We start from the raw sequence: 23,189 nt of genomic DNA, 5'->3' as shown, positions 1-23,189 counted from the left end.
TTCAGCTTTTCCATCATCACTGTAGAAAATGTCCCCTGACCTCTTCTATTGAATAAGGTTTCTCTTTGTGCTCTCTTGGAACACCTTTGCTTTCCCTTGACACTCTGGGATTATTTTACTTGTAAATTCTGTTTTGTCTTGTCATTTCTCCTAGAAGGGAAACTTCATAAGAAAACAGATATTGTCTGTCTTGTTCATTATGGAATCTCAGCAGCCACTGTGCCTAGTAAACCTACAGATTATTCTCCACTCAAGATTGATCAAGTCCTATGGAAATTAAGGAGGGGGTAACTAGTTTTAGGCTAAAGAGTGACATGTTTGAAAAGCTTCCCTATGATAATTAATTTTTCATATCTAGTTAAAACCTTTATATGGAAGAAGAACATAAAACACACAAAACTGGAAATATAGCCAAGAATTGAATAGACCAAGGTAAATCTAAATAGAGGCCAGAAGTTGCTCACAGCTTTTAGAGCTAAGTTTTGTTTGTTTGTTTGCGTTTTTGTTTTGTTTTGTTTTGTTTTTTATGATGAATAGCGTATGTGCACTAGATGACCTCTCTTAGCCCTGAAAAAGTCTACTAGTTTATGGAAGTCCAAGCTATACAGCAGTCTGATCACTCAGACATTTCCACGGATGATAAATTTATCAGTTATATTTCAGATTTTGAATTGGCTATTTATCCCAAGCAACTGATTTTTCAAAATGTCCTGAATTGTTAGTTCCACGTTGCAAACTTTAAGGAAAGGATGACAAACTTATTTATGTTATAGTATGTAAATGACGATATGCTTTTGCTAATATTTCTATGGCCCGGGATATATTTAATTTCAATCTTACAGAACTGTTTAGGGCTCTGTACTAAACCCTCTGGAGGAAACAAATGTGACAAGCATTTTACTTATTTTTTGTAAGCCTACATTTATTTTTTTTTTAATGGAAGTACTGGGGATTGATCCAGGACGTTGTGCACGCTAAGCATGAGCTCTACCACTGAGCTGTACCCTCCCCCCACAAGTATTTTAATATGTTAAGAATTTATGTTCTAGCATCACTCCTCCCTGACTTTGAACCTGCTGTTCCTTTGCCAATATCCTTGCTGCCTCTTTGCTAATGCCTCTATATTCTATAAGAGAAATCAGAGGTGTCTTGTTCTCTAGGAAACTGTCCCCTTCCAACCCCAAAGCTAGGTTAAGTGCACTTCCATGGGAACCTGTGTGTACTACACCTTAGTGTGGTATTTCATCAGTTCTAAGATATACTTTCTAATATTTAGCATCTCTGAAATAAGGATGTGTCTTATTAATGATATCTTAGATTGGTTGCATTCGTTAGTCTCAGCTATTGAAAAGGGAGCTCAGTGAGGGCTGGGATGGCATTTTGTCTCTCTAAATCTCATCTGTGTCTATTATAGTGTCTCAGTAACTCATTGTAAGTGCTTAATGAAAGGATGGAGGATGGAAAAAATGCAAACTCGATGGTGCACAATTTCACTGTAAGAGCAGTACAGAGTAAAAGATAAGGAGAGATTACATCTGTTTGAGAAAGATCAGGGGAGACTGGGAGAAGTGACATTTGAACAGAACCTCAAAAAAGCAGCAAGATATTCCTCGCTTGTGATTCAAAGAGCATCATTCAAGGCCGAAGGAAGAGCACGAGACAGGAAGGTGGGAAAAATGGGACATCTGAAAAATGTGGCTTGGCTACTCTGAATGGTATGTAAATGGGTCAAGAGGCACAGTAAGGGATCGGACTTTAGAGAGTGATTGGGAGGGGGAGGAACTCCACGCCCAAGTGTCCGTGTTCTGTTCTGGAGCAGTAGTGAGTGACCCAAAGGGCTTTAAAGGGGGTAAGTGATATGGACAAAGTTGTGCTTAAAGATGTATCTGGGGGTGATTGGTTAAATGAATTGGTTGGTAGAGAGACTACAGATGAGAGCACTAGTTACCAGGTGTTTAACAAACATTTAACAAACATTTATTCAGCGCCTCTTGAATACCTGACGCGGGTGCTATAGCAATAAATGAGACTCAATTCTTGTATTCAAAGATCTTATAATCTATAAAGGTGAACAATCAAATGAACAAGCAAAATATAAAATTAAAGTGTCCCGTGCATGCACTGGTTGCCATGAGTCCTGACCCCAGTCCGGGGTTGTGCACAGATGACAGGGGAAGTGGGTCAACCGAGGCTCCTGGGAGGAGGTGTCATCAGAGCTGAGCCCTGAAGGTGAGGAGATGACAAAGGCATCCAGAAGGTGGCAAGTGCAAAGTCCCAGAGGTGAAATATCAGTCTTTCTTTAAGTCACGAACAATTCAGAATGGTGGAATGACAGGTTGTGGATGATGGGGCAGGAAGAGATGGAGAGGTAGAGAAAGGAAGGTGGTTGTGTTGGGCTAGGGAGAGAGGCCAGAATGTAATTGGAAAAGGACATAGGAGGCAAGTGCAATATTCAGAGTGAGAGAAAATAAGGGGGAAAGAGAAATGGAGATAAGAAAGAAAAAGAACAGAACAAGAGTCCCTGCTGAAGTAGAATGTCATTCACTTCTATTAGACTCATTCACTTGGCAGAATGTACTGAATCCCTCCTACATGCTAGAGGGGTAATGAGATGGCTACAACTGAAGTATCGCCACCTCTGTCAAGGCCACTTTGGCCTTGACACTGATATTAAGTTCCACACTATGCCAACTGAGTGATGTGATCTTACTCTGGGAGTCATGAGAAGGGAAAGATACTGAAGGATCATCTTCATCTGTATCGGTTTGTATTTGGGTGACCAGAGAAATGGCCATATCACCAACTAGATTGTTTCTATTTCTACTTTCTCTTGATTGTGTTCTGTGGTCCCACAAGGATAAAGGGAGGCTTTCAGACCTTGACTTTTAAACCGAAGGGCCAAAGTATCTACCATACGCAGAAGAAATATTTGAGTCACAGAGTAAGAGATGCACAATGTGAGAGATGCTGTACAGTGCAGGGTTGGAGGCAGGGATTATGAGAGTGAGGTGTGACTCTTAAGCGTCTCCATTAGTTATGTGAACTAGTTGCTTAATTTCTCTTTGCCGCTAATATCTTATCTGTAAAAGGAGGGAAAGCACATAATAACTAGTAGAAGTTTGTTGTAAGCATTAAATAAATTAATATTCGTAAAGCATCAATACATACACATGCCACATTGTAGGCACTCATCCGTCAGTTCCCAGTAGGGCATCAGGACAAGAAAATGAGAAAACTTTCCAGGTTTTCTTGATTTGGGCCTTACATCTTAAGGTTGTAATAAACACAAAATAACATTCAATAATTGTGCAATCAGTTGCATATTCAAATACCTTGGTTAAGAATAAAATTGCCTTCCCAAGAGAAGTGTATCTTATTTGAAGATTAAACCACCACAACCAAATATGTATTATGAAGCAACTTTATTGGAGGAAATACTAATATTTTAAAAGAATTTTTAATGGAGGTACTGGGGATTGGACCCAGGACCCCGTGCATGCTAAGCATGTGCCCTGCCACTGAGCTAGTCCCACCCCTTGCCCCAAGGAAATATTAATATTTTTTATGCCAGTGTCTAACTGCCAAATAATCCTCTTTGATTAGAAACCAGTGCTAATGAGGCCAGAGTCAAGGCCACACCTTCTGTCTTGATCCTTCAACAATTCTATGTTCCAGGTCACGGAGGGCAGCTTGTCATAAGGGGCCATGGGACAAAGGCAGCTGGATAAGAACAGCTGAATGGCTCAAGCCCGCTGGGACCAACCCCAGAGTAATTTGGAGTGGCTGCCCGCTTAGACCACCTGGCCTCTTCCCATGGAGAAGATAGCTGTTCACACTTGCTGCTGGGTAAAGAAAGCATACTGAGAAAAAAAAAAAAAAAAAAGAGAGAGAGAATTCAAGCAAAGAGCTCTATTACCTAATGTAGTTAAAATTTAAACTCTTAGAGGTCATGAGTTTTGTTAACTACTGTATTGCTGGCATTTAAAATTTAGTGATTAGGATGAAATGTGCTTGATAAATATTTTGTTGAATGAATGAATGAATGATGATGCTTCTGGTTAGGAAGGTATTTTACGCTCTCTAGCGTCACAGAGGAAGCTCATGCCCACAGGTGGCCCCAGGAAACCTGGGAGCAGGCATATGGCCAGAAAGAGACCAAGAGAGGTTCTGATTTCAGGTGGGCAAGTGAGCTAGCTTTGGGAAGTCAGATGTGGATGGGAGGGTTGGGCAGGTGCCAATTCCACAGCAGGTTCTGAGGTCCGGAACTTAAAGTGGGTCAGAAGAAGAGCACAAGTGGGTGGTAGTGGCACATTCAGCAACTGTGTGAGACTGTTTCTCTCTGCCTGCTGGGCGGAAATGATAATCACAGGCAGAGGAGGCTAGGAGCCTTGGCCCAGATGGAAACATGGGAGAAGAGGGTAAGATGGCCTCACATACAGAAAGGAAACTGAATCTTAGAGCAGTGGAGGCAAGGTCTTTGCAACTCAGTCTGCCGCCTTCAGAGGATTCGTGCTGATCTATAATGATGCTACAATGCATGTGATAGCGTGTAGGAAACCAGCTCCCCACAGAGTGTTAAGGCCGAGTGGAGTCTGCACATGTGTGTGTGTGTGTGTGTGTGTGCGCGTGCACCCACGAGCTGTGACCCTTCTGACAATACTTGGAATGATGAATCTATGACACTGACACAGAAATAGAAAGAGGCTTAGATTTCCTAAGTGTCAGTGAGGAGTCAGGCCCAATGCCAAGACATTTATGAATATTGTCTCATCAGTTTCCCATAGCAACACTGTATAAGTATTATCAGCCCAATTTTACAAATGAAGAATATGAGTTTCAGACAGCTTCCACACTTGCCTGAAGTCACATCGTTGATTAGTGGCAGGAACGGAATTCAAACGCAGCAACTTGAGAGGCAGGGAATTTGCATCACTTGACTAAGCATTCTGCTGCCATAAACATTTCTTCTTTTCTGGGCACCAGGCACCCTGAGCTGAACGCGCTGCTAGCCTTCAGCAGTGAATGAGTCTCACTCCCAGACGCTGTGGCAGTTGTACAGCTGGTGGATTGAATCAGACAGTGACCGTCCACAAGATCTTACTGCCATCGCTTGAATCCAGTGACAGTTCTCCCTGGAGAATTACTTAGACAGTATTTGAAGTTGGGCTTCAAATGGACAGACTAATTGCTGGGTTTGTTCTCAAATCATTGCTTTGATTTCTTGGTAACAAAGCAATTTGACTTCAAACTCCCTTCGTTCCCCGCTCCCCCGCCTTCATTTGTCAGCTGCCAATCATCCTTGCAGCCCTCAGCCAGCTCTCAAAGTTCAACCAGACTTGCATAAGCCTTTTCCAGGACTGGGGAAATTTCCTGCGCCATAAAGCTTATCATCCACTGAACCTGCTCCATTACGACGAATCAAATATTTGATTGTATCTTACATATTCTATTTTGTTCATTATTTTTTATTCTCCAAATAATACACGGGGCTCAAAAAATGAAATTAATAATCACCCAGAGACAACCACTGTCTGCATAGTCTGCATGCATCCAGAGTTCTTCCCTGCTTTGCATACACTTTACAAGGTTGATACACTTGTCTGTGTGCCCAGCTGCTGGCCTGGGGTTCAGAGAGTCTTGGGTAAGATTACTTGGGATGGTCTCATTTATGTATCGTGCCTCCTTGGCTCCTCTAACTAACTCAGTGCTGGCAGAGGAGGGGAGAGGAGGGAGCTCACTCAGTTCCTGTTTTGCATGTCATAATTCTTCTTCCTCTCAACTCCTTGCTCCAGATGCCTCGCACCCAAAACTTGAACAGTTCAGTTTGAATGAAGTTCCTCTACCTCATTACCTGTGCTTCATAGTGAACCAGTTTCTCCTTTGGTTACTCACAATCTTGACAGGGTGCTGTTCAATACTCAGATCTCCTGGGGGGAAGGTATAGCTCAGTGGTAGAGCACGTGCTTAGCATGCACAGGGTTCTGGGTTCAATCCCTAGAACCTCCATTAAAAAATAAAATGAAATAAAATAAAATAAGAAATAATCAGATCTCTTAGAGACTTCAGACAGATTTTTTGAGTATACCCTGCTTCTCGAACGTGCTAGGCATGGTGGAATACACAAGAGCCCTAGGAATTTACATCTCCACAGGGTGTAGTTCGGTTCAGAAACATTTATTAAGCACCTTCTGGGTCCCAGGCAGAATGTTTGCAGCTGATGTTACAGTAATGAATCAAGAAGTCTTTATGTTTCCATGAGAAAAGCAGGTACTAATGGGCTTTTAAAAAGAAGTGGGATTCTCAGGGTATCAGTCCTGCGAGCACAAGGAAAGGACACAGCCGAACCTGATGTCCAGGGAAATCATACATGAGTTAAGTTTTAAGGCTGAGCAATGGCCAGAGGAGAGAGAGTTGGGAAGGTGGAGGAGGAAACTACATCAAGAACAAAGCAGAAGGAGGAGATGAGTGTTTCTTGTTCACTGTTGTGTCCCCAGCACTTACAATGTCTGGCACATAGTAGGTACTCAATGAATTCTTGTTTTGTTTTTCTTAAACAGTATTGTGAACTATACTGTTCACCATGCTGTACATGACATCCCCATGGCTTATTTATTTTATAACTGGAAATAAATTCTTGCCAGAGGAAGAAAAATGGGAGGAGAGAGGAGAAAGTAGTAGGAGCTGAAATGGTCAGAGGAGGCCAAGTTGAGTGGCAATAGTTTGGAAAAGACTGGAAGGGTTTCCAGCATTGCAGATGGTATGAATGAAGGCTGAAAAGTGCTCTGTGGGGTCAGGAGAGGTGTGAGGTTGGAACACATGGTCTAGGTTACAGAGTCGTGGGAAAAGTTGTAATTGTATGCTTTTAAGAAATGGGAAGAAAAAAAGAGAGGGCTATGCTTATTCCTTCAGTTAGTTGTATTTTATGTTTCCAAAATCTTTTATAACCAAATAAAAAATATAATGTTACAATAAAATAGTTATAGCTGATATTAAGTGACTACTTCCTGGGTCACAGACACTCTAAGTGCCTTCCATGCATTATCTCACTTGGCCTTCTCAAAAATTCTGTGAAGTGAGTACTAGTTCCATTTTACAGGTAAGAAGATCAAGTCTCACAGTTTGATTAGTTGCCCCAGGTCACGTAGTACACGACAGAACAGGGACTTGGTCCAGGCAGTCCTTTTAGAACCTGCATTCTCGGCTGCTACCTGATAACTGTGCTTTTAGAAAGTTATTCTAGAATGACAGCCTAAGGAGGAGAAAGTTGAGAAACATATTTAGAAACTACAAATGACCATTCACATTTGTTTCCATTCTGCTGACAACACTAACAGTCTAAAGAGTTTACTCTTAGGCACCGTTTTGTTGTTGTTGTTGTTGTTTTTTTTTTTTTTTTTTGATGCCAGACCTGCAAAGTGCAAAACTTGATGGTTCCAGAAAGGAAAGCATTGACATTGGTCAAACAGCTACTATGTGCCAGGAATACAGTGTCTCATCCAATACTCGTGATTCTGTAATTCCCAGTTTATAGCTTCAGTCAAGTGAAGCTCCAAGATAACAGCAACTTGATGAATGTCGCCTCTCCAGCCAAGAGTTGAACCCATGTTTCAAATGCCAAAATTCAAGCATTTTCCACTGTATTGAGCTACCTCTTGGAGTCAGCTGGTGATGTCAGTGTGAAACCCAGCTTTGCCCTTTGTTTAACGCTTTGGTGACTCTCTGATCCTCTGTTTTCTCGTTTGGAAATCAGAATGACAATACCCTTTCCCCAATTCTTGAGAGAATTACTTGAGACGATGTTTCTGACAGTGCTTTGTAAATTGTAAGTAGCAACCCGCATGTGTGACATCTGATGCAAATTCGTTTTACAATTCCATGCCCATTAATTTCCCAGATCATAGGTGGTCTGTGGTCCCATTCTGACTTGTTCAGAGAGCTTAGGGCTGTCTAATCCTGCAGTTACCTTCCTGGGTGAGCCTGGCCTCCCCTGCATATCGGACCCAGCTCAGAGTTTGAGGAGGGAAAGCTTGCCAACCTCCATTTCCAGCACCTTCAGGTAACAGATGGAGGGCAGCACTGAGCTGGAGTAAGTTCCCTCATGATTATTTAAATCATCAGTTCTTTAAAAAGGATCTTAAGATCCATTAAATATTCATGAAAGCATTCTTCCTGGCAGCTCCCTCATTGTAGGTAATTACAGAGGGTTTAAAATATCTGACATTGCTTGGAAGCACACAAAGCTCTGTCAGCTGTGAGCAGACAGCTGATTTATAATTTAATTAACATCCTGGCTTGTCCTGTTCTTTGTGGCAAGAAGTGGGAGAGTATTTCCTTTCATTTGTGAGTTTTGTTTGAAAAAATTCAAATAGAGCACAAGGGCTCTTCACCCCTCTCATCAGCCCTGTTCCTTACATCCTGCTCCAGGCTTAGAAAAATTCCTCTTTAAAAATGTCCTTTGGGCCAGCTGTATTGCTGATTGTGGGTCTTTTTTTTGTTTGTTTTTTTGAAGGATAACTTCACTTGGGGAAGATCTGTGTGCTGCTAGTGATCAGTGAGCTTCGACCCACTTTCATTAGCTCTTTGAGTACTGGATTTTGTAGGGAGATTTGGCTACACACTACTGTTTATTCAGTGACTGTTGATGGAGGGCCTGCTCTGAACCAGGCACTAGAGGTCAGTAGTGAACGAAGCAGGCCTGGCCCCTAAACCCCTTGGAGGTTTTAGTTTAATGGGGGAGGCGAACATTATGCAAATGATCACAGAAACAAATGTAAAAATTTTTTAAATGTGATGAGTTTTATGAAACATAAGTACAGGGTATGAAATGAAATCCTGTGAGGCAGGGAGCAGTGAGATACAGGGAGGGAGGTCTCCTTGAGGAAGGAAAGGGAAAAATTAAGTGTCGGTGTGGCCCCTTCCTCCTCTCATTTTCCTCCTATCTAAACCCTCCTCCTCCAGATTTGCAACATACATGCAGCTGTTCTGGAAGAATGGATTGTTATAATGGACAGAAAAGACGGAAAGGGGAAAAAGAACCCTGCTCCAGCCAAAGAAATGAATATAAATGCTGATCTGATCACTGTATTATCCATTCTTTTATCTTTTCTTTTTTTTCTTTCTTTTACCCATGTTTTCCCTCCAGACATGGAGGCTGTGGGTTGGAGAGAAGATGCTATAGGTGTGGTAATGGGGATGGGTCACAGGTCACAGATAGGCTAAGACATATGGAAAAAAGAAGGAGCTGGAAGAGAGAGCTGGCTGGGTATGCACTGCCCAAGTGTCTAGGAAAGAAAATTTCTAAAAAAATACATCAAAGTATTTAAACAAAATATTTCCCTCAAAATAAGATGGTGAGTGGCAGGGCCTGTGGGAATAGCCTGTTGTGGAAGTTAAACTCATACAGTCTGGAGAGGATTTGAAAACCCTTCATCTCCATGCAATTCATTTTTCAAGACTGCTTTCCTCGTTCTTTTGGTTTTCTCTATTTCCTGAGCTTCATTCACTTCTTTCTTAGGGATCATCATTCTTTGCAAGTCTATTATTTATTTTTAACTTTCTAAGTGACTTAATGCTTCTCTTAAAAATCTGTGCTTCTTTTCTGCCAAGGCACATTTTAAAAACAGACTTCTTCCAGAGGCAGCATTCAGTCAACCGGGTCTGTTAGATACACTATGGGGGCTGTTGTTCTGATCTGACACTCTCCGGGGAACAAAGATGTTAGGGGTTTCTGGCCTCAAAGAACTTAGATTACAGACGGGGAGATAAGACTTGACACAGAGAAGGCTGTTGGTCAACATAGTTAACAGAAGCAGCGGCATTAAGAGGTTTTTGAGCATTTCCTAAATGTCAATTTTTGTGTAAGAAACTGTAATCATTCCTTAATTTTGTACCTGCTTCACAGTATTGCTGTAATTCTTAAATGGGGTGCTTTCTCTAACACTCTCAGAAAAGTGTTCATGGGCAGCATTCGTTAGCTGTTAGGTATTATAACATCACTCACCTTTCAAGAGCATGCAAACATACTCTGGTTCTCGTAGTTTGTGTCTCTCTCCCCTCAGAACAGTGCCAACTCCTGCTGCCAGGGGGCAGCAGAGCACTTTCTATGTAGAAACAGAGATTGACTCAGATTCTCATTTATGAGACCTGGAAAGATTTATGACTTCTCCCTCCACTGTTTTACACTGTGCCAGTGCAGTACCATTTTCCAAACCGTGCAGAACCTCCAGTGATGGGTCAGATGCATGTAGGCACCTGTGTTTGAATTCTGGGTAACTCGGGATCATTTTGACTGACAGGTGTCAGCAGAATGCAGTGAGCAGAGTCAGACTTCCTACTCTTTGTCTATCCATGTGGAGGGCCCTGTGGTAGAAAAGGAGTGTGAGTATGATTGCATGCAGGTTCAGCTGGGAGGGCATTTTGGTCAGGTTTATCTTATTATTGCTCAGATTATTTAAGATGAGTTCAGATAGAGTCACATTTATTGGACTCTTACTATGTGTCCTACTATGGGGCACTGGAGATTGAGTTGAATATGACTCCATCTCTGCCCTTGAGGCTCTCATGGGCTAGTAGGAGAGATGGGCACAGGGACAGGTCATTGCAGTATAGAGTTATTATTCAGTGACAGAAATCCATGCAGAACACTATGAGAAGCATAAAGAAAGGACATCCTTCCAACCTTAGCAGTCAGAGAGTGCTTCCAGGAGGTGATGACACCCAATCTGATTAACAAGGACTTGAAGAACTTTGCTTGATCAAGGAGCCCAGGAATGGGGGGTTAAGCTTCAGAAGAGGAAGGGGATGGGATTCCAGAAGTCAGGGGCCAAATGAGCTGCGACAAGGGACATAAGTAATATATCTGCCTTCCCTGTCCTGAGCATTCTGTCTGCGTCTCTCTTATTAGAGCTGGGGGAGAAAATATCATCTGTTTACAAAAGTTCTTTTGCTCTGGAGCCCCCTCCAATGGAACAAGCTGAGGAGAGAAAAAGAGGAAGGTGCAGATTTCAACAGAGGCCTTCCTCAAGTGGCCCTCCTTTTACAGGCAATACAGAAACCCTCAAAGGTGTCCAGTGTAGCTTCAGTATCTAATAGACAAGCCCTGGAATGAGAGAGGACTCACAATTGCCCAGAACATTAGAGCTGATTCTTAAATCAGGCTGTGACTGCTGCAGACTTGTCTAATCTCCCTTGTTCGATAACTCTTGATGATTTCCTAAATACTATATTTCCTGAAGATAAAGTTAGTCTCTTAAGATCTTTCAGTCATAATTAATTTGGGTGAATATTTAAGTACTCTAGATCTAGAGTCAGACTAATGTGTTTCAATCCTGGTTTGTCTAGCTTCAGATTGATGCCATCAGGTGCTTTGGCATGTATTTTGCACCAGGTATGTGGAATTTGGGGGTTGCAGTGTAACTCCCCATCACATCCAAGTGAGGAGGCTTCAGTCACCCAAGGGCAATCTTCCTGAGCAGTATAAGGATATGGACCTTGAATGCACAAAAGGAATTTCCACGGATTTGGGTGGGGCAATGGCATGGTCTATAATCTACTTCAAGATCTATTTCTTCAGAACATCATCCCCTAATAAAAGTCACTTATCTCTTCTACACATGTTCTTGCCTTTGCTTAGAATATCCCTTACCTCTTTATGCTATCATTCTAGATCCTGTTTCAAACTGGAAGGCCTCAGAGTTCGTGATGACCCATTTCTGCTCGCAAAGAACGCAGTTTATACTTACAGTTGTTATCACTATGCATTGTGACTTAGCTGCACACGTATATGTAACTCATTTGATAATTTACGATCTTCTCAAGGTCAGGAACTAGTTCTTAGTCAGTTTATATTCTTAGCATGTATTACTGAAAGAATGATATGGAGAGAAATACATAATACTTAAGAATCTTACATGTTTTAAGATTGTGTCAAGCCAATGATGCAGTTCTTTTTGCTTACACCTGAGTTCATAATGATTTGCAGTGAAAGAGATTGCACCCAGCAGCCACAATAACTCTGTAGCCTGAGCAAGTTACACTCATTTCATCCATTTGTGCAATTGTCATTCATGACTTTATTCAATAAATGGTTAATGAGCACTTGGCTAAGGGCTGGAGATGTAAGGATAAACAGTACCCAAATGGTCCCAATTCTCACAAAACCTTACAGTTCAATGTAAAAACTCAAACTATACACAATCATATAACATGATAAAAGTTGTGATTTGGGGAGTATTGAGAGCTATGGGAACACTCCCCAAACCTCAGATTTGTAAGTTCATGAAAGCTTCTCAGAAAAGATAATGTCTAAGTTGAGGCCAGAGGATCAATGAATGTTAAAACAGTTTTTACTAACACGATTTTAATTGTACATCAAGATTAATTTTGCAGTCTAATTTAAGCTTCTATTGGCCTTTAAAGTGGTTCTTAATTTTATAAAAATAATTTAAGTTATTTATTATAACACATAACTTTAACTAAGTTTATTATCTGTTTCCTGACAGTTATTTATTCAAACAATTCAGTGAGATGTGTATTTTTATGAATGAAATCTTTCTCTAAACTATCTGACTCCAGTTCAAGAATTTGGGGGGAGCCTCAGAAATCATTTTCGCTTTGCAGAATTTTACTTTTGGTGCACTTGGATCTTTATATTTCAGAAAAATGCATTTCCTGACTGTAATGAGTAACATGAATATGGCTTTACATATGTTAAATTTTAATCTTTAAAAATCCCTCAAAAACTAAAGATGGAATTACCATATGATCCAGCAATTCCACTTCTGGATATCTAACCAAAAGAATTGAAAGCAGAGTTCCAAAGGCGTATTTGTATACACATGTTCAGAGCGGCATTATCCACAATAGCCAAGAGGTAGAAGCAACCAAACTGCATCCACAGATGAATGAATAAACAAATGTGGTATATACATAGTATGGGATATTATTCAGCCTTAAAAAGGAAGGCAATCCCGTCATGTGCTACAACATGGAGGAAGCTCCAGGGCACTATGCTAAGTGAAATAAACCAGTCGTGAAAAGCAAACAGTATCTGAGTCCTCTGACCTAAGTTATGTAGAATAGTCAAATTCATAGAAGTAGAAAGTAGAATGGTGGGTGCCAGTTGTTGGGGGAGGGTAAATGGGGAGTTATTTAACGGGTACAGAGTTTTAGTGTTGTAAGATGAAAAGATTCTGAAGATTGATACACATCAGTGTAGACATACTTAATATTACTGAGCTTTATTTAAAAGTGGTTAAGATAGTAAATTGTATGTGGTGTGTATTTTACCACGATTTTTATAAAAGCTTTATAAAACTGGAAGTAATGGTTTGTTTATATTTATTCCTGAAGCCTGAGGTAAGAGTGGTGAGATAAAAGGGTTCAGGAGTAATGGAGATTCAGCTCATATAGTGACGTTGGGGGATGGCATGTGGGAGGGCAGTGAGAGCCACTGAAGGGTTATAAAGAGAAGGACTCTCATTTTGAGATTCAGGAAGCCAGCCCCCTGGTGGTTAGTGTACAGGATGGATGGAAAAGGGGCGATCTCAGCAGCAGTGTAACCAGTCTAGAGACCATCGCTAAGAACTGATGAGAACTTGAATGTGGGCAGCAGTTAGTGGTGGTGGTAGGGGATGAAAACAGAGTAGACTTAAGAATTATTTAAGACATAAATTAGGCAGACTCAGTGATTTCTTAAATTAAAGCAGATGGTGGGGGGCAAAACAGAGGATGGAATCTCATGAACTCCTACTTTTCTGGCTCAGGTAATTACATAGATGGTAGTGCCTCCCTGAGAGAGAACTGAAGAAGGAGAGATGTGGAGGGCAGTGGGCTGAAAGCCTGAGACACTAGAATGAGCATGCGTATGACATCATTCTACTTCCAAAGAACAACACGTAACTGATCAAGAATGAAACTTGATCCATGTTTCCGAGGCAGATTACCTTCCCAAGTCATTCCTAGAGTTAGGAAAACAGATGTATGATATTTTGCAGTCCAGAGAAATACTCTAACCTCATTTTTCCATTTTTTTTTTAACCAAGTTGTCGATTCAGTTATCAGACTTGGGCTTCATCTCCTTATCTAAGTGGTGGAGGGGTTGATGATAGGAGAAAGAGGATTCAGGTTCAGATTTTCTGGTCAGGGTCCCAGCTCTGATGACCACTAGTTAGGTAACCCTGGGATAAGTCTCTTAACCTCTGTAAGTGTTAGTTTTATCTGAAGTAAAATGGAGCACCATAGGTAATAAGAATTACAATGAAAGAGATAGAAGAGAGTCCTTTGCAAACTGCTGTCGAGATACTGTTAGCTGTAATTTTTATTTTGAAACTAATATTAAACTCGGAACATTGTAGAAAGCCTCCCTGGAAACTAAAAGTAATGATAACTTCTGAGTAAGAATGGATAACAGATTGAATTGCCAATCCTGGGTGGTTCTTCTTGTTACTGTCAGTTTATGAGTCAGACTGAGAGCTGATGTCCAAAAGTCATATGTTTTACCAAAAATGAAAGAAACATAGGCATGATTTTGTAAGAAGACATGTTGTTAGTAACCTGATGTGATAAAAATAACTATTGTTGATGATAATAATGGGGTATTGGGAAGAGGTTAGACATCACAGTTAAGCCTGAAATAGTGTCATGATGATGTTTGGACCCCTGCCTCTAATACCCTTGTGCCATTCACAGGGAACAAAGACAAAGCAAAGCGAACTAACATTTTATTAGCTGGGTTGGAGGTGGGATGTAGGCTCTTCCCTTTTTCTTACCCAAATAGACCAATAGCCTTGAAACAATGAGACTCTAGTGGGGCAGCTCTGAAGGAAAAGGGGTGAGAAGCAAAGAGAGACAGCAAAATGATAAACCCAGGCAAACGCTGAGGATGGAGATTGACCCATGGCCAGGTCTACCCTCCCTCTGACCATTCCTAGTCCTGACCTGTTTCCCGCTGCCAGCTTCCTTAGATCTGCTCGGAAGATTGCAGGGTAGCCTTTGCCTGAGGATGCTCTTACTATTACAGGCATTTGGAAGGAAGATAAGAAAGAAAAGAGGAAAAGAGATCCAGAGAGAAGGAACTATTTCCTCTTTCCCCTCAGGGAATCATCTCAGTATAATATAGGCAGACCCTTTGCCTTGATTTTTGAAATTCTTTAAAGGAAAACTCCATCTTTGGAAATTGTGATCTTTTGTCCTGTAGTCCAGCTAATCCAAATCAACACTCCTCTATGAAAGGAAGAGAAGATCGTTCTCCTTTTGAGGCCAATACAAATAATGCAGGTGGCAACAATTTTCCTCTTATTTCCAAGAGAACTTAAGCCTTTTACATATTTTGAATCAAAAGTAGGTTTCCTGAATGGTTGTGTCAGAATTCTGTCTTCTTGCTGAGTACTTTTTTTTCTTTTCCATCCTTGACCTAGAATTTTTAGCACATATTTAGCTACTCTGGTCATTTGGAGGGTTACCTCCTCACCTACTCAGGTAAATTGTCTTGGTCTCATTTGTTATCACCTTTCTGTATTTTATAAAGAGAGATAGTACATTTTCAGGAAAAAAAAAAAGTCATCAGCATTGGCTGATACTGATAGTTGACTCAGTTTTGCTTGCACTTGACCTGGTTTATGGTGACCACCAAAAGAGACTGCAGCAAAGCTTGCTTGGTGATGAACCCAACTGGTACCCACTGTATCCTGTCAATGAAGTTAGACTATGAAGTCCAGAACTGTACCCTTTGCAAACACTAATGCTTTTTTCTTTCTTGTCTTTTCTCCTAGAAGTATCGCTATCAAGATGAGGACGCTCCACATGATCATTCCTTACCTCGACTGACCCACGAAGTAAGAGGCCCTGAACTTGTGCACGTATCGGAAAAGAACCTGTCTCAAATAGAAAATGTCCATGGATACGTCTTGCAGTCTCACATCTCTCCTCTGAAGGTCAGTTCTATTGCTCTTAGAGCCAGCAGTGGTGATTGGTCTGCATTGCTAAGGGAGATGTTTGCCGGCCTGATCAAGTGGGGCTCTTTCAAAGCACTCCAGTGGGACTTGGTTGCCAAAGGGTCTTTCTGTGGTTTGGTGGCTCACCTGGAATTTCTGACACAGGGCAGTTGTTCTTACAGTTGTTTGCTTGAATGTCTGGAGAACCCTTTTCATTGCTGGGAATAGGCTAAGGAAAGAGCCAACAATGAGAAATTGAAAGAGAAAATAAGCTAACCACATGTTTACCAAGCCCAGGAGGACATCAAGGTTTTGTTCAACTGCTATCTCTCCATCTTTATTCTTGGCTCCAGATAAAACAAAGGAAGTAAATATAACGTGATGACACCTAGTGATTGCCTTACCATGTAGTCTAAACACGAAAATGTCTGAGCTGGCTCATCAGCACCTTTATTTCATATTATATATCTTTCTATTTGGTGTCATACTTTTCCAACACTTCCTTCCCTTTTTCTTTAATTTTAAACAGTTTCTTGATGAATGGCATGTTGACAAGAAGGGACGATGAAATGAGGGTAAAGATTTCCTGTGCTCCTTGGTTGCAGTTTACTCTGCCTTTTTCTTTGCTGATGCTATGGGAGTTTGTGTCTTGGATAAAAGCTTATAAATGTTGATTATAGTTAAAAAAAAATAGAACTGGAGCCAGTGATGTAATAGAATAGAATTGAAATGTAAAACAAAACAGAACAAAACAAAAAACTTCCAGATACCCCTTGATATTGCTAAAATTTTTTTCTTTTCTTTATTAGTTAGAATATTCACTTCACCGGTGCTTTCATATTTCAAAAGTGTTGTAATAAAAAAAAATATAGCCAAGAAGGTTGTCCTGATGCCTTCTGGCATCTTATTATACTTTCCAAAACATCAAAGAAAGGCTAAATTATGTTTACTATAGTGCCAAAATTTGATACATTTTTAATATTGTAGCTTTGTAAAACTGCATTATCAAATAAACTAGTTCTAGTTACCACAAATTAATTAGAATATTAGATTGTCAAATTCCAGTGACTATTTAGTAATACGTAAAAATAAGTAAATATTATGCTTCCGGAATTCATCGTTTGGTTCTTCCCAGAGTCTCTCTGGAAATCATTGAATGATTGATGGAAACAGAAAATGTTTAACTAGGAGAAGCAGATTAAGAGTTGGAGGACAGGGATTTGCCTTCTTACACTTCAAGGGCTGTCATGTGGAAAACATGATATTGGAGTCACCCAGTGGGCAGAAGCAGAACCACTGTGCGTAACAGGAATGTATATTTGGGGTCATTGTAAGACCACAGCTTCTGACAATTAGAGCTACCCTGGTAAAGTGTAGACTACTTCATGAAGCAGGGGTTCCCTGTCCCTAGAAAGCCTCCAGGCCTGAATGATGACCTGGCAGTGGTCTTGTGGAAAGGAATCCTTCAGCAGGGAGTGCACAAAATTGTATGTAAGGCCCAGTCTGGTGATTCTGGTCTGTTCAGATGAATTTCTTCCTGCTTTAAGGACATTTCATCTTTGCAAACAAGTGCTCATCCTTGCTCTGTACTGACCGGTGTAATTGAGAAAGGGCAGGACTGGGAGACTGAACTGCAGAGGGAGTATTTATATGTCAGATTTTTTTCTTTCTAACTGGATGAAAGAATCCCTGTCAGAATCTCTCCACGAAGCCTCCCTTTCTTTCTGTCCTCGCGTCTTGTCTTTCCCCTCTTCCTAGCACTTCCAACTTTTAATCAGGTCGAAAGCATAGCTCCCAGTACTTTAAGCTGAGTAGGATAATGGAGGCTGGTCTCAAGCTGGCCTGGTAACAGTAACAAAAATATCAACAAAACAATGAAATCACGATCGGATCTTTGTTTTATATATTAAATTTTCAGCATATACTTGATAATATCATCTGAGCATCTACAGTTTGGGTGGTTACACCATGGGTTATGCTACTTAATGCCTCATTTGGGAAATGTCTATTAGAGTTGAAGGAAATTTTGCCTTTTCTGAAGATCAGATCTCAGCTATAAAGAGATCTTTCCTATCTCTCCTCTATCCCTTGCCTTCCAGGAATCTCAGAGTTAAATGGCTTCAAGTTTGGTGATTTTTTTTTTAAGCTTAGGATTTCTATTTCTGTTCCTCCCTTCTATCTTATTTCTTATTATGTTCTTTTAAAAAAATTGTAGGTTTTTATGGTTTTACTGTATTGGTGACTTTTATAAAAGTTTCCTCACATCTGTTTTAAAAGTAGTCGTCTATGAATAATAAACCCCTGATATGAAACATCAAGGTTAAAATAGGTTTTCCTTCCTTTTTGGACTCACCTGCTCAGAGGTGTGACCCCCAGTAGATTGTGAAGAGAATGGGAAGTTGAGCTCCTCCAGGCCTTCTGCACCCAGGCTGTGAGGTAGCTGTTCTGGGGCCAGGACTTTTCCCTCATGACCCTCTAGAGGTGTTGTTTAAGCTGAACAAGATATACTATCAGATCGTCTTAATGAGGAGACCGTGTACCTTTAGTCTATCAGCAATAAGCAATAGTGATAGAGATAAGTGTGCAAAATTGTTCCAGAAAAGAAAACACCCTAGTGTGTAGAGTTTGCCAATTTCATGGTGTAAATACTGCCATCACGGCTGATTTCAGGCTACCAACCTGAAGCTACTGAATGTATTTGCCATGATGGGCATGTGAGGCTCTCGTGAGACAGGACGAGTTGGCTCCAGCACAGCACTGCACTCTCAGGCTTGAGCACGTGTATTTTATATCAACAGGGCACATTTCCTAATCAGGTTATTAAAGGGGTTATTATATTATCACAGTTCAAGTGTTTGGAAAATCTGCCGTGATTAAAATCTAATGTGTCTTTTTCTCAAAAAGGAGGCCTATTAGAGTCAAAGAAATGTTAAAAAAAAAAAAAAAAGCACAAATTCTCGGTTAGACCTGGCATATTTTCAACCTTTTTGCTTCTTTGAGCTGTCTGGGGCTCTTGGGTCAAGCACTGAGAGGGAAGAGTGAGGAGGCAAAACACACAGATAGCGCCCCCTGAAGGCTACTTAGGAGACAGTGTGGTTCTCTAGTACTGATTAGGAATTTACATGTGGCATGCCTACGCAGCGTGAGATTGCTGGGTGACAGTTTAAATGTTGCCTTGAGCAGGCTCTGAATCATTAGCTGAGTAATCTGGCCACTGCTGCTTTGACAGTCGTTCCTTCCATCACCACGTGATTATCAATGGAAGCCTCCGTCCTGAGGGTCATCTGCTTCTGCAGCACACCCGCTGCCTGCCTGATGGATGGGCTTGCTTAGCCTGTTTCCATTAGAGGGCCTTGGCCAGTGTGAAGTATGGGGCTGGAAGGAGAAATGCAATTTAGCGGTGAATTCAAGGAAATTTGTTTTCCTTGCCTCCAGGTGGGGATGCTTTCTCTTCAGATGATGCCTTGAATCTTCCACGAGAAGAAATTGGCCTGTATAAAGCATGAGCATTTTCTTTCCAGTTCAGATTAGTTCAATAAATATTGAGTGTCTACTAGGTGTATTATCATAGGTGACAGGGAAACATAGGTCAGTGAAACGTGATTTTAAACGTGCGTGCCACTCTCCTAGAGAACCTGAGTTCTAATTCTGTGTCACTTATGCTTACTCTGTGATAGGAATTCAAATTCCTGAATCTTAAATACCATGAGACCTCAGGCGTCTAGCAGAATACTACTTATAGAGTGTTTGTTAGAGAGAGAGAGAGACTGAGAGAGAGAGAAAGGGAAAGAGACAGAGAGGGAGAGAAAGTTTAAGAGAGAAAAAAAGACAAAGAGAGAGAACAGATGGGCATATTTTTGGGAACCTGGACATTAGAATACCTGCATTTGAATCCTGCCTGGCCTTTTTGTTTAGTAGCTCTGTGACCTTGATCAGGATAACTTCTCTCTCTCAGATTCTTCATCTGTAAAATGGAGGTAATAATAATATAGATCTCATGGGATTTTTATACTAATTAAATAAAATAATACATGCGAACTGCTTAGTAAGTGTTTGGCACACAGTGAGCACTCACCAAATGTTGATTTTGATCTTGTTATTATCATCAACCTGCTACCATGACAAATACCTTAACATGACTTATTTTATTTATCTCATGTGACCTCTATGATGTATTACACCTGATTTTAAAATTAAATAGATTCCTTCAGCCACAGAAGTAGTGAATAGGAATGCCAATATTTGTAACTCAGGTCTCTCTGGATCCAAAACTCATATTCTTTATCACTCAGCTGCTATATCACCATCCTCTAAACTGTTGTACTATTTTTAGAGATCCTAGATCTAAACTCTTCTTCCTTGGCTCTAGGTGTTGAAGGTTCTTTTTTCATGGCCTTATTCTTAAAAATTGAGCAGATGTAAAATGTAAGCAAGTGTGTAAGCAATTTAGTTTTCTAAACAAGAACCATGAAGAGTGATAATAAATGGGACATTATGAAAAGATAGAAGGAAAATAGGTTCTATCTTTAAAATATTTCAATCCACCCAGTAGTAAACCCCCAAGGGACTACCCTCTCCTATGACAAAAACTAGTTATTTGGGGGCTAGTTTCCTTTTGAAGAATCATTTGAGATTGTAAGAAATTGTTTGCAGCAAGACAGACACACTTTGTTTTGAGCAACTGAAGGATTTTCTGCATTGAGATACAGTCCTCACACTAGGTGCGTGTGTCATCGAAGAACCCAAGTAAGTCCACACCACAACCCTCATGTTTCTCCTTCCCAGGACGTGGTAAGATCAGTTTCTGTAATTTTTATTTGGTTATTCATCTTCAAAAATGTTCATTCTGTATGTGTTTAATTCCATAAACTATCTTAACATTGTCAGAAATAATCAGTGTAGAACTTACACATTCTAACATTGATCAATCAATGAATAGAGCCACTCTCTACGCTCTGTTTCACATTAACATGACATTTGTTAAACCATAAATCCAACCAGTTGCTTTAATTCTACTTTTATTCACAACCATTTGTTTTGTTTTAATAACTTTACTGTCAGTATGATCATCATTATATGAATGCCCTCAATGTCAGGGTCTATGTTGCTTTTGCTCATTATTATATTCTCAGTCCTTCAACAAATACTTGTTGGATTAATGATTTGTAAGTGGCAATATGAAGACTGTTATGAGTAATTGCCTTCTGGGAGATTGGTGACATTGATATTAAAATAAGCAAGAAATTAAGGCACAGACTTCTTGTTTTTTCCTTTCTGTTGTTCCCTTACCTAATCATCACTGATAGAGAATTTCATCATTTTTAAACCTGATTTTTCCTCATGTATTACACATCTGAAATCTGGATGCGTCCTAAAATCAATGACATCTAGCAATTAAAATTGGTGGCATCTGAACAATGATGTGTCTTATAGTCAATGCCATCAATGACTATCTACAAGGAAAAGTAAAGCTATTTTTTATAGATTGGTATGACTTGCTTTAATCGGATAAGTATGATTTTCTGTCCTCTTATTCTCATTGAGACCAGAATAAACAGTTCTGGGAATACTACTGGCAAGTGAGAGTATGAGAGGTTGGGGTAGACTCATAAGAGTCTACCCTTGAACAGCTGGGCATTTGTTGAATGTCTATGAGAAAATCTGTAGGCAGTGCAAATTGAGGTAAATTGTAGGGAGGGTGGTGATTGCTCACAAATGAGGAAGCTGATACACAGAACTGCAGACAGGAAAGATAAAGTGTACTTTATGCCACTATTTTCTTACCAGAATTGCCAGAATCTGCTTATAGGAAAGTATGTTTTAGACAACAGCACACTAAATCTTTACTCTTTCCTCATCAAGTCTTTCCTATTAACTCTTGCCTGACTCGTCCTAGTTATAACAGCCTATGACTCATGGAGTTTGCATAGTTAGCTTTTTTACATACACCTTATTCTATTAATCTAAATAATCTTCTTAAAAAATTTTTGCAGGGGGAATGGAATTAGGTTTGTTTATTTGTTTGTTTGTTTATTTGTTTAATGAAGGTACTTGGGATTGAACCCAGGACCTCCCGCACGCTAAGCATGTGCTCTACCACTTGAGCTATACCCTCCCCTCAATCTAAATAATTTTTGTGGAACTGTGTATTGTCCTTTCGTCTAGATATACCATTTATTTTGCTCTGAACAAATGTATAAGCTCCTATCAGCTGGACCTCAGCTTATTTTTGTTTTGTTTTATTTTACTTCTTTCTCCATCATTGGCATTTGCAATGAAATTAAACTGGCATTTGCAAGTGCATCTGCTGGGATTTTGTCAGCATTATAAGGAAAATAAAGGGATGGATTATGAGAACATTTGAGAGGTTAAATCCATCAAGTTTTTGAAGGATATCTCAGTCTTCAATATGATAATATGCAATATATACCTCCAAGATGGGAATATGGTTAATACCCACTATTTGGGAACCCTTTTTTCCAAGTAAAATTGTTTTTTGTTTGGGCACATACACTCCTGAAAATACTGTAATGGGCATATAGATGATGGTTATTACAACCAATAGAAAATTTTAATATAAAAATTCATTCTGGTCTTAGAATCAGACTCAACCAGATAAAATACTTGGTCCTCTACTTATGAGCAGTGTGAGCTTTCTGAAATTATTTAACTTTCTTGAGCCTCAGGTTTTTTATTTTTAAAATAATGGCATTCGCCCCTATGTTTCTGTGAAGTTTGAGTGAGAAAACTCTATACAAAAGAGCTCAGCTCAGTGCTCAAAACATAAGAAATACACAAAAATAGTAGCTATCCATATTGCTATTGATGTTTTATTAGTTGTATATATTGGTATTATTCTAATATTCTAAACTAGAAACTGTGAAATTAATCATGGAATGTTTTTCACTTTAGTCTCTTGTTTTCAAGTATCTTGGTGTACTTACCTTCCTTTTTTTATCCACAGCTACCATCCCAGTCCAGGTTTTCATTGCTTCCTGGCAGAAAGTAGTGTGGTTATCATAAAACAGCGCAGGCTTTGGAGCCAAAAAATATATGAATCCTGACTCTGCACTTTCTGGCTAGGTGACCTCAGGAAAATCATCTAGCATTTCTGAGATGCATTTAAGGCAAATATGAGCAAAACCTTTTATAGGTACTGACTGATTGAGTGATTGATTGATTGATTCATTCATATTCATTTGTACAGAAATATCTCTTTGACCTTGTACTATGTGCTGGGTTCTCTGTTATTCCCTG

General features: G+C 40.0%; 1 protein-coding gene across 10 annotated transcripts in view; it reads left to right on the top strand.

Moving 5' to 3' along the window:
- Window positions 1–23,189, top strand: part of DLG2 (discs large MAGUK scaffold protein 2) — a 1,731,178-nt gene that overhangs the window by 810,088 nt on the left and 897,901 nt on the right. For 8 of the 10 annotated variants that reach the window (XM_045509092.2, XM_045509086.2, XM_074372765.1 and 5 more), the window contains one exon: window positions 15,771–15,932. In XM_045509092.2, coding sequence (XP_045365048.1) covers window positions 15,771–15,932 — 162 coding nt within the window. The remainder of the gene's footprint in view (window positions 1–15,770; window positions 15,933–23,189) is intronic. The other 2 variants (XM_074372760.1, XM_074372762.1) reach the window with 1 other exon arrangement.

This window comes from Camelus bactrianus, chromosome 10, assembly GCF_048773025.1.
Source record: "Camelus bactrianus isolate YW-2024 breed Bactrian camel chromosome 10, ASM4877302v1, whole genome shotgun sequence".
Lineage (NCBI taxonomy): Eukaryota > Metazoa > Chordata > Mammalia > Artiodactyla > Camelidae > Camelus > Camelus bactrianus.
This window is presented reverse-complemented; position numbering and strand designations above follow the sequence as displayed.